General features: G+C 36.4%; 1 protein-coding gene across 3 annotated transcripts in view; it reads right to left on the bottom strand.

Moving 5' to 3' along the window:
• GRM1 (glutamate metabotropic receptor 1) overlaps window positions 1-15,940 on the bottom strand; it is a gene marked incomplete at both ends in the record, with an annotated part of 393,668 nt that overhangs the window by 93,412 nt on the left and 284,316 nt on the right. For all 3 annotated transcript variants that reach the window (XM_080700546.1, XM_080700547.1, XM_080700548.1), the window contains one exon: window positions 11,886-12,121. In XM_080700546.1, the coding sequence (XP_080556672.1) occupies window positions 11,886-12,121 (236 nt within the window). The remainder of the gene's footprint in view (window positions 1-11,885; window positions 12,122-15,940) is intronic.

The following is a 15,940-nucleotide window of genomic DNA, read 5'->3' as shown; positions in this document are numbered from 1 at the left end:
CATGTGATGTGAGTGAGAAATAATAATTGTTATAAGACATTAAACTAAAGGTCACTTGCTACTGCAGAATGTTTAACCTGCCCTGACTAATACAGAAATGGGTACTTAGAACTAGGAACACACTAAAGCAACCAGCAATCAAACAATGAAACCTAAAATATGAGGCTTATAGGAAAAGGAAGCAGATTCATGGAAACTGCTTCTAGGGTCTAAGAGGACACAAATCCATCACCATGCAGTGATAAATCGCTCAGTAATACTCTCACTTGTCATAACTTGGAAGGCAGGCATTTTGTCAAGTGAGCTTGCATGTTTCGGCAAGACGTTGGGAAAATTAAATGTGCAGAGATGAAAATGAAATTGATCCTTGTTTCCAACTGTTAAAGATCAAGCTGAAAAAGTTTTTGTGCTATAAAAGACCAATGAAAATTCAGATTCATAGCAAGGACCAAGACTCATATTCTTTTATTAAAATCTTGGAGAGAATTAATCTGCTGCCCATAAATTTTTCAGATGAAGAAAATGGCTCAAAAAGAAGAGACAAAAAAATTGTAGCTTTTCATTAGGAGTTTGTTAGGCTCAAGGTATCCGAAATTAAGTTCAGAAAGAGAGGCTTGTGTAAAAAGAATTGTAGGAGTTAGAGTTAGTTGTACTGATAAACTAATTAAAAAGGAAACTACATTATTTGAAATATTTTTCAACTAAGAAAATAGAAAAGGTAGCAGCCTAGACTGAAAATGATTTTTATCCCTGGAAATTTAAAATAGTCCTTGGGACCGCAACATTTTAGGGATAGGAAGCAGAGTAGGAGAGCCACAAAGGATCCAAGAAATGGTCCTCCGACCAAGGACTGTGAGAAGAAAGAAGGGATCTTCCAGAGTTTTTATACAAAGGAGCACATGTTTGTCCTTAACTACCTAAATGTTTTAAATTTCACAGAAACACAATGAAAATGATGTTTTACATCATTCCCAAAGAATTATTTCTGCACTTTCTGCAGCTGTCAACAGAACAGGGTTGTAGTGAGAGGGAGTGCTAAAGAAGAATGTAACAGAAAAGGCTTAGAGGGGCTAGGGATATAGCTCAGTGACAGAGCATTTGTGAAGCATGCTCAAGACCCAGCACTGAGAAGCAAACAGAACAGAAGCACTGTCAGTTGTGATATCTCCTTTTTCATCTCTTATCATCAAAATTCGGGTTCTCTTTTTCTTAGTTAAATTGGCTAGTGGTTTATCTATCTTGTTAATTTTTTCGAGGAACCAGCTTTTGGTTTTGTTGATTTTCCATATTGTTTTTTTATTCTCTACTTCTTTTATTTCCCTCTGATTTTTAACAATTTTCTGTCTTCTACTGGCTTTGGGGTTAAATTGTCTCTGTTTTTCATGGGCTTTGAGGTGTGTAATTAAATTATTTATTTGATGATTTTCTGGGTTTTTTTTTTTTTGAGCACTCAGTGCTATAAATTTTCTTCTTAATACTGCCTTCAGTGTATCCCAGAGGTTTAATATGTTATATCTCTATTTTTTTTTGTTTCTAGAACTTTCTTTCACCCCTTACTTCTTCTATGACACATTCTTCATTTAGAAATGTGGTGTTCAGTCTCCACATGTGTATGTGGTTTCTCTGAGTCTTCTTATAGTTTATTTCTAATTTCAGTCCATTATGGTTTGAAAAGACACAGGGAAGTATGTCACATTTTTTAAATTTGCTATTGCTCACTTTGTGGCCCAGGATGTGATCTATTTTGGAGAAGGTTCCATGAGCAGCTGAGAAAAATGTGAACTCTGCTGTAATTGGGTAAAATATTCATATGTGTTTATCGGATCCATTTGATTAATGGTGTTCTTTAGGTCTGAGGTATCTTTACTGACCTTTTTTCTAGAAGATTGATCTAATGGTGTGAGAGGGGTGTTGAAGTCTCCCAGTATTATTGTATTGGGATTTATATCCCAAAGAGTTTTTTTTTTATGAAAGTAGCTGTACCTAAGTTTGGGGCATAAATGTTGATTATCATTATTTTCTAATGCTGGATTGTTCCTTTTACCAGTAAAAAAATTACTTTCTTTGCCTTTTCTAATAAGCTTGGGCTTGAAGTCTAACTTGTCTGATATCATAGTTACAACCCCTGCTTTTCTTTGAGTTCTTTTCGCTTGGATTACCTTGCTCCAGACCTTACGTTTGTTTCTATCTTTGAGGGCTGGGGAGGGAATGGGGTGGGTATTGGGTAGAGGCTAACTGGGCAATGTGTGCATGTATGTCTACACAAGTTCTTTTTATCCCATTATGATGTATGAATACAATGCATCAACAAAAAAATTTAAAAAGCAACAATGGGGGGTTGGAGGTAGGGGGAGAAAGAGAGAGAGAGAGAGACTTAGAAGAGCTAAACCCATACACCGTCTAGACATTAGCGTAATAGGAAAAATAACTGTCTCACAAGATAAAGACATCTTTATCCATGAACTTGTAGAAAAATTAGGTTGCATGATGAAAGATACTTTGCAACGTGATTGATCTTCCCTTGAGGTGGGAGATTATGCTGTGATATCTGGGTGGGCACAATTTTGTCACATGAGTCCTTAAAAAGAGAAAAACTTCCCAAGTCATGATCAGAGAACTGTGTGGCTGAGGATGAAAGATGAGGCAGATTTGATGCTCTTGGCTTGTAAGAGCAAGAGCTCTTGAAGAGAAGGAGCCATGGCTGAGGGATGTGGGTAGGCTCCACAAGGTAGAGAAGATTCTCTACCAGGCCCTTCATAAAAGAGTGTAGGGCTCTGGTGCTCTTTGTCCAGTGAGACTCTTCAGACTCCTTGCCTCTGGAACCATAACATAATAAATGTGCATTGTCTAAGCCACTGAGTTTATAGTAATTTATTATAGCAGCAATAGAAAATTAATACATCTAGTAATTGCCTAATATGAACACAGAGAAATATATTATTTGGCTGTGACTTATTGGTTTCAGAATGGCACTGCATCAATATGAAACGAGCCTAATAGTAAAAAATTAAAACAATCACAAATGATTGATTCGGCTTTAGGATCACTAGACTCTCATTTAACTGCCTTAGATGCTGTAGCCAGAGTCAAAATGTTAGCAAGCTCTCAATTTGAACAGTGATAGATGATTCCAAATTTTGATTTTTTTTAAAAAGTGCTAAGTGGCTCATAGTTTTAAGTATGGTTTCTTCCCTTCCCTAAAATAAATGCTTGGATCTACTCCAAGGATTCTGATTCAATTGGTATGGTATGCTACCCAAAATGGCATAGGGACGTAGTAGTTTTTGGAAAGTTTTCCTGATAATTTTAATAAGCCAGGCTTGGAAACTATCCTCTTCAGGCCAAGATTCTTATTTACGGCATTTTAGGGTTCTCCCTATTATTTTAGTCAAATGAATTGGATAATCTTATTAAGCCAATTTAAATATTATATCCAGATCTATCAGAAATGAATCGGTACTAATTTACTCGTGTTCCTAACAGATGTCAAATACTTGTTACTCTGCAGTTCCTGGCAGTGCCCGCTAAGCATCTCTGAGGATTTTTGTAGTAATCATTTTGTCTGCCAGCCAGCATCACTGTAGACAGAAGTTCAGTTAGTAAATAGAATGTGGCCTCATCTACTGATGACATGACACTGACATAGACCCAGATGATGAGCTCATGTTCAACACTATTTCAGAGTTCTTTGATGTGGACTTGACAAGCAGCTCCTGGATAGGACGTGTGGCTCCTTGAGTCATTACTGTGACCTTGAGACACAGGAACTCTCCTGCTAGCATAACTGGTGGGCTGATTACACAGGGCACCCCCTCACTCATCAAACTGCAAAAGTGTCTTTTAATAGAAATCCTTAGTTTGCAGTGGTAGACATGGTAAAAATGCACACACACCAACAGTACACAACTGCAACTTTTCTATTAAAGGATAAAATAGTGACTGTTCACTGTTACAGTGAGTGTCACATCTTCAAATAATTATCATTTTTGTACATCCTGTCTGTATAGGGTTGTTACAAAATATGTCTTTCTCAATCTAATATTAAAGAAGAAAGGGAATAAGAGAACATTTAGTTTGAAATAGGCTGCTGAGGACTTGGTTGGTTGTTTTAAGAAGCACTCCACCCTATCTTGATTGGAAAGTATGTAAGAATGACCAAGCAACTGACAGCCTTGGCTGAAGCCATAAGAGTTAATCAGCTTCAAGCTCTTAAACAGTCAGGATATTCAACAAGTTGCTCAAGATAGTAACTTGTGAATTAGAGAAAGATAGCCACAGAAACAAACTTGCATTTATGGAGTATAAAAATAGGACCCAACCTATGGCATCATTAACAGAATTTTCTATAATAATGGAAATCTGCATCTGGGCCATCCAATAAGGTAGCCACAGACACAGGAGCTGTGGCTCCTGAGGGAAGAACTGAATGCTTGGTTTCACTTCATTTTAGTTAATGTAAATTTAAATTTAAATATGAATAGACACATGTGGCTAGTGGCTACCACATTTGACAGTGCCAACCTATGTTAAAAGGAATAAATCAACATTTTTTTGCTGTATGGCATTATTTTCAGGATTTTTTCTAAATGCAATAGCAGTATTTTTCTGACAAATTATAATGTATAGACATGACCCAAAGTCAAATTATTTTTATTCTTCTAAGTAAACTTTGAAACATATTTCTCCATAAGGCAATTTAGGCCAGCATTGTACAATAACATATGCAATTTGGTTCTGAAGATGTTTGTTCAGCTTAGCTATAGCTGTACACCATTTTTCACATATTTTTCTAAACACATTAGAACCCCTAACTAGTTTCACTGCCTTGGATTTGGGAGATTTAAAATCTTCTATATTAAAAAAATAAAAAATAAAATCTTCTTTATTGCAGGATCTATAAAAATATCTGGCTTTATTTCATGAGATTTGGGGTACAATATTGTACCAATCCTCATAAATGGGGAAAAGACTGAGCTTTCCAACAGTGGTTTGAAGAATTATGTCCCTTAATTTCATTAACCAGCTTTTGTCCTAAATAAGGGTCATGGATTACAAGTCTAGGGTGACCTTGCTTGGTTATCTACAACCACAATAAAGCTACGCAACAAACTACTCCAAGACTTATGGCTTAAAATAACAAAAATCTGTTTAGTTCATGAACATGAAGTCACCTGGGAAGTTCTACTCCTCTGAGTTGGACATGACTCATCTCAGCTGGGCTCACTCTTACCTCAGCTCTCAGGTATGGACTGGCTGTGGGCTGGCTGATCAAAGGCTTTCTCAACCGAGAAGTCATTTTGTTCTTATCCAGGTTATTTCTCATCTTTCAGAACCTACCTTAGGCCTTCTCATTTGGCTCAGATTCAAGAAATAGAACAGGAGCAGGTCAAGCCTCTGGAGGCTTAGACTTGGACCTAATGCATGATCAGGGAAATTGAGATTTAAGAGGTAGAAAACAAAGCCATATGTCTTGATAAGGAGAGACAAAAGTCATATTTCAAAGAGCATAGATACAGGGAGGGCTAAACAAGTGTGGCATCGTCAACAAACCCTAATTAACAGCATCAAATTTGTGGTTGAAAGCAAGTATATTCTTTGTAGAGTATAAATTGATATTTGGACCAAGTTTCCAAAGGAAGAGGAAAAAAAAAAAACTTACTACCCTAGGACACATAGTCTGAAGTAAGTTGAAAATTATTTTAGTTTATAGAACATATCAATATCTATCAGACTATCATGGGTTAAGCTTACCTGGCAGATAAGTTAATGTTACCTGTTAATCTTAACATAATAATTTAATACAAAATATAATGTCCATAAAATTGAAAAAACTAATAAGCCAAACTTGTAATTCAAATTAGTACCAATCTAAAAATTGTGAATGGTATGGTCAAAGATGCTGGGATAAAATTTTCCTGACTTGAAAGTCTTGAAATTTAATCTTACCAGGTATCTTGGCCTGTTTTCTGCTTCTTTAGCACAATGCTACAAACTGGGTAAATTATAAACAATAGACATGTATTTGTCTCACAGTTCTTAATACCCATCTGCTGCTCATTCTTCATGCTGCCTCATCCCACGATGTAAGGTGAAAGGGCAAGGAAGCAGAAAGAGAGATACTGGGGCCAAACTTAAATCCTTTTCTAGGAGCTCACCTCTGTGATAATGATATTAATTCACACACGAGGCTCTGAAAGGTCCTAATCACCTCTTACGGGTCCCCGTCTCCTATTACTGTCACAATGACAATTAAATTTCAACATTGTATTTGGAGGGAACATTCTAACCAAAGCACCAGACTAATAGTCATTATCTTACTAGTCCTGAGCTGTTGGTGAGCATGACAAATATCAGCCAAATCCTTTCATTATATCCTGTAAAACAGCAAAATACAATATTCCAGCTTTAGAAAGCATTCTGCCCATCTGCTTCTAATTGATGTAGAGAGTAGGGGGAGAAAATAAAATTAAGGCAGTAAATTTAGTAAGTATTAAAAAATAAGCTGATGAAGATATTGTAAACCCAGTAAACTTATACAGTATTATTGGCCACAGATAATGTTAGTATTGACATAGTAAAAGACAACTGCAATATTTGTTTTTAAGACACCCCAAAACTATCCAGCTCTTAGACCAATAATTGCATTTTTAGAAATCTGTTATAAGAGGTCATTCAAAAAATAGTAACAACCATAAAAACTCTTTGTCCTATATGCATTTTTCTTTAGTGAGATAAACTGAAAGCATTCTGAATATCCAATAATATAAGGATTGCTATGTAATTATAGTATTTTTCCTATAAAGGACATTATAGGGATATTAAAATGATAGTTACATAGCATGCAGTAAGATATCAAATACATAATGTAAATTCCAAGGAAAAATAAGATGTATAATTACATGCACCTTAGCATTATAACTATACAAACAAAATGGAAATATGCATAGAGTTTCATTCAGGGCTGGTAGAAGTTGCCTTTTGGAACTCCTTATTTTCAAAAACCTTGGAAATGTTCATATATTTTTATTGAACTTCTGGTAATTTGATTCAACTTCTGGACACATAACTTACGAAAATTATCTAAAAGTAAAAGGAAAGTTTTAGAAAGGGAAATTTTTATTATATCACTATAGCATGTTTTTTAACTTGTGAAGAATCAAAAATATTCAGATATATAGGAAGAATAAAACAGTTAAAAACATCATAGCTGTCAGGTATGGTGGTGCACACCTGTAATCCCAGTACTTGTAAAGCTAAAACAGAAGAATAGCAGATTCAACACCAGCCTTTGCAACTTAGTAAGATCCTGTTTCAACATCAAAAATAAAAAGGGTTGGAAGTATGGCCTAGTGGTAGAACACTGCAGGGTTCTATCCCCAGTGTAAAAAAATAGATATAGCTTATAAGTATGTAGATACTAGGCACCATTAAGATTTAAGGAATTTAACTGACAAAAGAAAAATTAATACATTTATTTTTAAAGTATTCATTTTAAAGAGAAATACATAAAATATTAATGTCATAATTTAAAACTTTACAGAGGAAGATGAAAACACACCAAAAATTTAACAGTGATTAACAGTAGTTAAATAAGAGAAAATTCTAAATAATCTTCATCTTTCTCATATACTTCTATGTTTACCAATTATATTAAATAAGTATCATAAAAATATATTACTCTTAAAGTCACAAAATTATAAAAGCCCACATGGTAAAGAAAATAAATCAAATATCTATATTTACATTATGTAATGGGTTTTGTATAAAGATTGTGTGACTGCATTTTGGATTTGGTATCTGTAGAGTGGGGAAGCCCTGGGACAAATCTCCCACAGATACCAAGAGACGACTGAAATTGTAGGTTGCAAATATATCACTTGTATTATTCACTGCAAAGTAATTCGCCTGCCATTATTTCATCAAGATCTCACAGCTTCTGTGTGAGGTAGATATAGCTGCAGAAACTGGGACTCAGAGGTAAGTAGAGATTATCCAAGTCAGTGACAGATACATAATTGAACCAGGGATGAACCACTGTGGACCAGGTTGAACCAGTGGATCCAAGTTGAACCAGGACTGGACCAGGGCCGGATCAAACACTGTAAACATAACACAAATCTCTCAAGCAGTTGAGTCATTTACTGGAAAAGAGTAATTTTGGCTTGCTTTGTATGTACTTTTCCATTGCCCTCACAATGATTAAATTTTAAAGTTTAGGTTTTGATGTTTCAGTTAATGCTTTTCCAACACATGTCTAATCCCTTGATATATTCAACTAATTAAACAGTGATGCGGACTTTGCATGAAGCACTTCTTAATTAGTCACAGTGATTCCCAAATTGCTCAGCTTTGGTTCAGGACCCTTAATATTCAAACTGGCAATCTAGTGCACATAAACTCCTTATTTAAATGGTGACATCTGAGATTAAGTTTAATAAAGGTTTCTATGGAAACTAACAGCAATATCACAACTTTGCAAAACACCAGAAGTGTAAAAATGAGTGACAGAAACAGTAGCTATCAATAGTCTGGAAAGGTTAATTCCACTTCCTCAAACTAATTTTCATAAATGTGCCTGCATATTCATGACAAACTATGGGAAACTCATTTAATATGCAAGACTCCCAACTGGATAAGAGTAATACAGGAAGCAAAAGTTCATGTTGTGTGTCAATAACATTGAAGCCACTTTCACAGAAATTAAGGCTGAAGAGGAACTTAAGCTTCCTTGACTGTGTACACAGAGACACTGTAGATGAAACTGCCACAGATAAAGTTCTAGGATTTATGCAGTAGAAAAGATCAATAGAGTTTGTGAATTTGTTCCAAATAGAAATTTAAATAAGCCTCTGCTTTCCTTTGAACTAAGAACACATGGAAATATTTTCTGAACTTGACACTAGAAAGAAATGCAAACATAAACATATTTATGAAATGTTGTAATCACTCTTAAAAATAGCTTTGAGATTCAGGCATAATATAAGAACAATGAATGAGTTTACAAGCTGTTAGTTTCTGCTGTGAACGTTAACCAGCTCTAACTTTAACTTTGACATTTATATGCACTGTGACAATTGAAAACCCAAAATGTTGGTGTTGATGGCTGTAGAGTTCTGTGTTTGTGTATGTGTGTGTGTGTGTGTGTGTGTGTGTGTGTGTGTGTGTGTGTGTGTGTTTGTTACTGGAGCTAGAAACCAAGGGGATTCTATCAAAAGTTCTAATTTATGATATGAAAGCTCAAGTCATAAAATATTTTCCTAGAAATCCCTACATAAAAACATCCAAACATGTGTAATAAGTAGCATCCTGAGTTTTACTAATAAGGTACAATGACAAAGTAACATAGAGAGACCACTAAGAGATCTCAGATTTATCCTGTCTAAAATCAACCTCCTTTTCCTCCCTCACCCTGCTTTCCCCTAAGTCTTCCAGGTTTCAATGATGGGCTCAGTCAGTTGCTCAGGCCATCTTTCTTGACAATCCTGTCAGCTTCAGCTCTCATTCAGAATAAACGCAGCACTGTACCCCTGTCTCTGTTCTTCCTGCCATTGAGACACCCAATCTCCCTCAGTCTCATTTGCTCTGCCAGCTACTCTCCTGCCCTGGGCCCTTCCTCCTTCTCAGTGCTTCTGTACTTTCTGGCTCCAGCAACCCTGGCCTGCTTACTGTTCTACCTAGCCAGCTAGGCTTACTCCTCTTTCTGCATGCTCTTCTCTCTGCTTGGAAAGTCCTTCCCCAATGCTACAATGGCTCACTCTCTCATCAACTCTACACTTTAAATCATACTCGCTCTGAGGCTTTCTCTGTTGATCCTTTTTCAAACTGCAATCCCTCAATCCCATTTTTCCTTACTCCCATTCTTTACTTTATAGGTCTTAAGCTCAAACACAGGAACATATACCTTCCTTAGATTTGGTTGTTGTTGCTTACTGTCTATTTTCCTGCCTGAAATATAAGGTCCTAGAATGAAACCTTACACACATTGTAGGCATCTACTAAGTATTTTTGGAATATTGAATGAAACATATTTCATTTATAAAATAATGGTCTTTACCTTTTTCTTGAAAACAAAGCCTCCCTATGCTATAAGACAATGCAAATTAACATAAATTCGCTAACAAGAATTTAATGAACTCCAGAAACCAATGTTGCACCGTGTTGTTAGGAATGCAAGAGCTCTATCTTCATAGATAATACCGTTTAAGAACGAAACCATTTCTTAAGGAAACAATTAGAACACAATAGAACATTGCATTGCATAGGAGGTATAGATTCTAATTCTGTGGTGCCATTAACTATATGAATCTAGGAAAACTATCGCCCCCATTCATTCTCAGCATCTAAGCAAATAAGACTGTCCCTAGATGAATTTTTTGGTCCATTGGAATTCTTAACTCCTGTATTTCTATTACTTTAGAGAAAAGAGAAGTCACCAAAACCACATATGTAGCAGAGGTGTGTTGTTTAGCACCTACCTCCCTTTCCTCCTGCCTCTTAGCCGAATTATATTTCTCAGCTTCCTTAGGAGCCATACTCACGATGTTCTAAAAACCTAGACTGAAAATAGATTCACACCAGGCAGTTTCCAAGAGAAACCCTGTTGAATCTTACCAATTCAGAATATATATATATATATATATATATATATATATATATATATTAATACATTTACACATATTATTATTTTAAAGAAATTTCTAACATCAAAATGTAAATGTTATAGAAAATTGTGTAAACAATATTATTCTCATCCTAGTTTGTAAAAATAAAAAGCATAGTCTCTGGTTATTTATGTATTTCATGTGAAATACATAAATGTGAAGGTTAAATATGATTGGACTTACCCAAAGAGAGACCATAATCTTCTTCAGGTCAAGAGACATGGATTATATATATATATATATATATATATATATATATATATTGTCTTTTTTTTATTCTGTGTATGGTGTTTTATACATGTATATAGTATAAGTTAATATATTTTAGACCTTCCTAAATAATATTTGCTCAGCCCATCTATGGGAAATAATTGTCACACCACTGATGCACAAGATTAATGAGGTTATAGGTAGATATCATGATCCATCATCATGGGTAGACCATGGTACACTATCAACTTGGTACAGACAATTGACTTTGAATGGCATTATTACAGCACCAAAGATGCTTTATTTTTACATCATAGACAACAGAGAAAAAGGACAGGAACAGCAATGCCCCTATGTAGTAATAGTAATGCTCATGAAGCTAATGTGTTATGAAGTCTGGGTTAAGGAATATCCTGGAGGGAAAGGAGAATCATGTGATGTTCACCAAGTCTCTGAGGATCCTGGGATAAGTAAGTGCTGCATAGGAAGGATCTGTCTAATTGGGAACCATCATTCTGGTTACAGATGAGAGCATAGTTTCTTGGCACCTATGCCCACAAATGCTTTGTTGATGGTACAGCCTAAGATGATATTATCTCATTTTCCCTGCTTGTGTATTAAAGCAAGTCAAAAAAGAAATAAAAAAGGTCCAAACCAGTGTTTCTGACTTATCTCAATGGCTAGTATCTCCTAAGTACCCATGTTAAAAAAAAAAAATCTCTCATCTTTGACTTGAATACTAGAGGTATGATTCCTAAGTTTGATTTTTACTTACTTAATTTTATCTCTTCTTATCACTTACTGAACCAGAAAACTAAGCAGACTTTCCAGTACACAGGAAAATAAGTCTCTGGGGAGAATAGTCACTTCTGTTTATTCTATTTTATAAACTAAGGTGACAATTTTGACTTGAGTTCTCCAGCAATGGCTCCTTGTATTCTCATTCAATAGCCTGTCATGGAGCTGGAGGAGGTGACAATATCTCAGGGTTGTTATTTGGGGAAGACAAATTACCTGTGCAAATTCTTTTAAAGTTAGGATTTTCCAGAAGGTGTCCTGGTAGGCGGCACTGGAACCGGTGTTGCCAAAACTCAGGGAACCAGGGATTCCTCGTATTAGTGTCCAGCCTCAGCTTCAGGAAATAGTCATCAAATGACCTGACCTCTGGAGACTGCAGCTTTATTGTGATGCCCCCGTTGGCTTCCACCTCATAGCCTTCGATGACTTCATCTCTGTCTGCCCATCCATCACTAAAAAATGCAGGGATTGGGGTGAGGGAGAGAGAAAGATAAACATCTCACAAATAGAACTCTGAGTTATAGATGAATGAAGCAATTTAGAAAATGTTAAATTTCTTAATCCAAAGTCACCCACCATCAAGAAATTTCATTCTGGTAGAAAGCTGTGCAAAGAGAATGTCCTGTGTATTTATTTGTTCTTCATAGTAGTGAAAGTGATGGGGAAGATGATGGCAGCAACGATGGTGACAACTTAAGTTCATTGAGCATTTGCTGTTCATTAGAGTCTGTGCCACTTACTTTTACTGAGATGGAAAATATTCAGTCACTGGCTGGAGTTTTGCTGAATCCATGCATTCTGGACCCCATGTCCAGTACTCTTAGTACTACTCAATCACAAAGCCCATCAGTTACTATCCAAACCAGAGAAAAAATTAAACCTAGGCACTCTGGGCCTGCACAATAAGAGCTCAGCAAGGTTCCAACACTGCAATCAAGATCATTATAAGAGTTGTATTATATTGGGTAGGAAACTGGTTTAGCTCTGAAACATGCCAATCAGTTTTTGCTCCTAGGATATTATTCAAACTTGTCTCCCATAGAAATGGCCAGAATTTTCCTCATGCTATTTTCTTTGTTCTTGTTATTGTTTTGGGTATTGGGAATTGAACCCAGGGACATTGTAACTCTGAGCTACATTCCCAGCCCTATTTGATTTTTCATTTTGAAACAGTCTCACTAAATTGCCACTGCTAGCCTTGGACCTGAGGTCCTCCTGTCTCTGCCTCCACAGTAGTGAGATTAGAGGTATGAGTCACTGCACTTAACTTCTCATGCTATTTCAAAATAATAGCATCAATGAAAAACAGTCTTACCCCCAAATCTAAAAAGTATCCTTCTTTTCACTAAATAAGAGTTTGCTGACACATATTCAGTGGGTTAAAATTTTTAAAATGTGGTAACCTTGTAGGACATTCACATCTACCATGAGTAATGCAGCACTTAATTTAATTCAGTGTACATGTGAGCCAGAACTAAAAGAATATCAAAGAAAAATGGTACCAGAGTTGTATTTAGAGTTAAATAGGCAACGAAGGCTTTATTCAAGATTATTACAATAGGTGAAAACAAAAGAGGTTTTTAAGCGCAGGAGTGTTGATGGAGGACATTCATAAGGAAGTTGGCCACTGTTATTAGGCCATATGTAATTGTTAATTGTCACATATAAGTTAGTCTCCTGCCCTCCCACAGAAATGGGGAAACGCTTAAAACTTACAGTTTAAAGAAAAGGCTCCCAGAATCTTAAGAAAGACATCCTGGGTTATAAAAATGGCAAGCAACTGGAGAGAAATAATTAATAATTGAAAACTTCCTAAGGTAAATGCTCCAAAAAAGGGAAGTTAGGCGCCCATTGTTTTAAGGAATCATATCTAAAATTTAGTAAAACAGCTTGGAGTGATCATGTACACGTAATTCCAGTACTAATGTGTGTGAGAAAGGAGAATCACAGGTTGGAGAAAAGCCTCAGCAAAGAGTCTCAGTGAGACTATTCAGTAAACTAAGGTGGCTCTGTTTCAAAACAAACAAACAAACAAAGAAAATTTAAAAAGGGTTGGGGTGTAATTCAGAGGTAGAATGTAATTCCTAGTACCAAAATAGAAAAAAAAAAAATAGTAAGGCTGAGGGGAACACTAAGAACATTTTGGTCCAGGAGTGGATTTATCCTTCTATACACAGATGTACTCTTGCAGTTAGTGAAACCTAACCATCAGGTCTCTGCAAGATAAAGTGTCTTATTTGTTTTCCACAGAGCAGGGAACTGGAGCAAGTACAGTTTTCCAACCAGAGCTCACCCTAGTAGCCTGAGATCAATTGGGATAAATCTGTGTCTACTTCACTGAGCTAAATGGTATGGCTTCTCTCTCTATTCTCCCCAGTGGACCACACATGGGTTATCTTTTCAACAGGTCAAGGGTTGGTTGTAAAAGGTAGAGCCAACTTGACATGATCCAGAATTAAAGGGAATTTGAGGTACAGTGTAGCCTAAATAACCAGACCCAGGAATGTCTACATGCCTCCAAATTCTCTATGATAGAGATGCACAATCTTAAAGACTATAGGTCGGTCCTTCCTTCCTTCCTTCCTTCCTTCCTTCCTTCCTTCCTTCCTTCCACATTTACCTAGTAGTCACAGTGATGCTCTACTATGAATACAACTGAAACTTAGACACACTGTTGCCTGCCCCCCTGATTACTTGTGGACACAAAAAAGAACTAGAATTCCATCAGGTTAAAGAAGAAGCAGACAGTACTATGGCAAGGTAGGATTTGGGAGTGTAATAATTTAGATATAGAATCTCTTCTGGAAAAGCTCATGTATTGTCAATGCAACAAAATTTAGAGGTGAAATGATTAAATAATGAAGGTTTTAATCTCAACAGTGTGTAAATCCACTGATGGATTAATAATCAAAGGGATAAAGGTAGGAGGCGGGTCACTGGAGGTGTGGGTTTGGGGGTTACTTATGTCTTTCATCTCTTCCCTTTGCTCTCTCTCTGCTCCCAGGGTCTCTGATGTGAGAGCAGCATTCCTCCTTGAACCCTGCAACTGCTGCCATTTATTCTTTGGAACCAGCTCTCTGGTTCCAAACCCCTGAAACTCTGAACCTAAATAAGCTTTTCCTCCTCTAAGTCATTCTTGTGGGAAAGCTAAAACTGGGAGTTTAATTTAAGCTGGTGTGTTTGGCTATGTTTGTGTTAAAGGGAGGGGTGATGATGACCTCCTTAAGAAAGAGATGTCTGACCTCAAATTCCAGAAGGAGTCAAAATAGTTAGATGAAGAGAAGAGGAGAGGTTGGTGTCAAGGATTCCGGGCTAGTTAACATAGAAGAAAGAGCATGGCAAATTCAAGGAATTGGGAGGCAGGCAGTACAGTTGGATCAAAGAGAACTATGACGTGAGATAGTATTGGGTGCATAAATCCCAGCCTAGAAACTGTTGCCTTGAGGACCATGAGGCATTCTCAAAGTGTTGTGAGCCTGTTAGTCAACAAGATTGCTCAGCTGTCCTGCTGTGTGAAAACTGACCTGAGTAGAATTCCTCTGCTCACCTTCACCCAGTATGAAGGCCAGTCACATGGATCAGAAGGATTGAATCATTCATCTTTTTGTTTGCTTAATCTACTGAGTCTCAACCTGGCTTAGTTACTTAAGATTTTAACATATTTATATTTGTGTCTTAACTATACCCACGGCAATTTCAAGACTCAAGTTATAATTCATGTCCCCTTCAAAAGGAGAAACACATTTCAAGAAATTTTGCCTTATAGATTTGACATGAAAATAACTTATAACCTGAAGAAAAGGTTTACCTTTTGACATAAAGGTTAAGCTTGAAGTTTGTTTCTCTCCAATATTTAATGTTATGTGAGATTGTTTTTGTTTACAATTGGCACAAAAAACTCACAATCTCACTATTGTAAAAAGTATATGACATGAGCTTTCAATGAGGCATATCTGACTCGTTTTAAAGCTCAGTTTTATAAAATCAAATATCATGTGTCATTGTTAAAAAAAAATATGACCTCCCGCCCTTGAGTCCACCAATACCTCACAGGACTAAAGCTTTGCCCATGAATATGGAACAATTTCGTGTATGGTTTAATGGGCTAGAGCCCTAAATACCTTTCATCACTGATCTGAGCCCTTTGCCTTCACTAAAGATAACTCCCCTTCCAGAATGGCTGGTATGAAATTCTAGAGGTCATAACAAAGAGAACCAAGGTATAATAGAAAAATGATTCAAGTGGGATTATTTGATGAATATCTTTTAAA

Source organism: Muscardinus avellanarius, assembly GCF_963383645.1.
Source record: "Muscardinus avellanarius genome assembly, chromosome: 8".
Taxonomy (NCBI): domain Eukaryota; kingdom Metazoa; phylum Chordata; class Mammalia; order Rodentia; family Gliridae; genus Muscardinus; species Muscardinus avellanarius.
The sequence above is the reverse complement of the archived record's forward strand: the minus strand, read 5'-3'. Positions and strand labels throughout refer to the sequence as shown.